Source organism: Corylus avellana, chromosome 3, assembly GCF_965113065.1.
Source record: "Corylus avellana chromosome 3, dhCorAvel1.hap1.2, whole genome shotgun sequence".
Classification (NCBI taxonomy): Eukaryota; Viridiplantae; Streptophyta; class Magnoliopsida; order Fagales; family Betulaceae; genus Corylus; species Corylus avellana.
The window spans coordinates 8561420-8563506 of NC_142492.1; the positions used below are offsets into that span (position 1 = coordinate 8561420).

Below are 2087 nucleotides of genomic sequence, written 5' to 3' on the forward strand. Positions count from 1 at the left end.
TTAATAATAATTTATCTTAATTCTAATGAGAGTAAAATAAATTTTTCATATTCTAAAAACAGATGTAAATTCATTGAATTGATTGATATTAATTTAAAAGGACTCGGTAGCCGACCACCAACGAGATTTGTACTTTGGCATGTGAAAATGAAAATAAGAAAATTCTAGAAACCAGGATAGTGCGTAATAGTCAGAGACAGCAAACATGCTAATCCACCCGCAGTAATCTCAATCCACACGTTGGATTTTGTTCGACGAAATGTCAACGGTCCGAGAAACTGTTTCAGTCTCAAAAACAAACAAATAAAACGCCAAAATGGACCCTCCTCTTTCGCAACAAGTTATTATCTTAGCAACCAAGAAATAAACCAACTTGAAAAGGACGAAGACGACGACGACAGGGAACTAGGGAAGAAAGCAAAAGGTCTAAGAAAAATGAAGCTAGTTTGGTCCCCGGAGACAGCATCGAAGGCCTATATTGATACTGTTAAATTTGTAAGCAACTTTATTGTTACATTTTGTCTTGGATGGATCTTCTAATTAATGAATTGATTTTCAATTGGGTGGTTTTTTTTTTTTTTTTTTTTTCGATTTTTAATGAATTCTGTTATTGGGTTTTGTTTGCAGTGTGAGCTTTATCAAGAATCCGGCGTTGCGGAGCTTGTTTCTGCCATGGCTGCCGGTTGGAACGCAAATTTCATCGTCGAGACATGGTCACAAGGTGGAGTTATGGCGACGAGTATTGGCCTAGCGGTGGCGAGCCGGCACACGAACGGAAAACACGTGTGCATAGTCCCGGACGACCAGTCGAGATCGGAGTATGCTCAAGGCATGGCTGCGGCCGGCATGTTGCCTGAAATTGTTGTCGGAGAGCCGGAGGAGGTAATGGATGAGCTAGCAGGCATAGATTTCATCGTGGTGGATAGCAGGCGAAATGACTTTGCAAGAATCCTGAGGCTGGCAAATCTGAGCAGCCGCGGTGCGGTGCTGGTGTGCAAGAATGCTAGTTCGAGATCGGCGGCGAGTTTCAAATGGCGGAGCGTTCTTGAAGGGGCAGGATCCCGGCGGCTTGTGCGCTCTGTGTTTCTGCCGGTGGGGATGGGACTGGATATTGCACACGTGGCAACTAGTGGGGGAAATTCAAGTACCCCAAACTCAAAGAGATGGATTAAGCATGTGGATCAACAATCAGGAGAGGAGCATGTTATTAGAAGATAAATTTGAGGTGAAATAAATGATAATATTCTTGAATTTTTCTTTTTTTTCTTTTTTCACTTTCTTACTTTTAGAGTGGGTGTATAAATCCAAGGTCAAAAAAACAATCATTTGTATATAGGTTCATGAGAACTAATAAAGAAATCTTCGACTGATGGCTATAAAATTGATTCATTTTGGTCTTTACGGTCGTCGAAAGATAATTTCATTGAGACCTTCAATGAGTCTCCCACGGTTAAGTGCCTTAATAGAGCTTTTACTCTTCATCTCCCAATGTTCTATCTTTATGCAATTATTATGCTAGCTCGTTAGCTTTCATGGCCCGAACAAGCTCGAGGTTTGAGCTTGATTAACCTAGCTCAAACCTTGAGCTCTCGGACTACCATTTTCGACTTTGGCTGGCCGGGTAGATATCTTGTATTTGAATTATGATTATCATTTCTTCTCTCCTATTCATGTCTTCTCTGGCTAACTTGAACAAGACTTTCCCACCAAGAAAATATATCTTTAACCTATCCATCCGACAAACTCAGTCGCCTCATTCACAGGAGTTTCAAGCCTCTCTAAAAGGAAAGCTTCCGATGTTGAAAATATAGCAACGTAAAAAATAAGAGAGCATCGGTTCTGTTCCTTTACAGCAAGTGTGCATCAAAGTCATTTGTAAACAAGTTCATGAGAATTAATCAAGAAACATCCTACCAAATGGACCCCTTCAGGGGATCCTTGGATTGGTGAGACTAGACAGCCCTTCTTGTTAATTAAGAAAGCTTTATCTTTACTTATAATGTTCCCCTGAGCTTGTAATGTTTATCGTTGTGCCAACTAGTCTAACAAGGTTGACCAACTGGCATCGCATACTCTCGCTAGATGAA

The 2087-nt window shown here is 40.7% G+C and overlaps 1 protein-coding gene across 1 annotated transcript; it reads left to right on the top strand.

Annotated features, from left to right (window-relative positions):
- Positions 1 to 356: 356 nt before the first annotated feature.
- On the top strand, positions 357 to 1389 carry LOC132176255 (ankyrin repeat/KH domain protein (DUF1442)). Its single transcript, XM_059588407.2, has 2 exons — positions 357 to 495; positions 628 to 1389. The coding sequence occupies exons 1-2, from the start codon at positions 436 to 438 to the stop codon at positions 1216 to 1218; spliced, it is 651 nt and encodes a 216-aa protein (XP_059444390.1). The 5' UTR covers positions 357 to 435; the 3' UTR covers positions 1219 to 1389.
- The last annotated feature ends 698 nt before the right edge of the window (positions 1390 to 2087 follow it).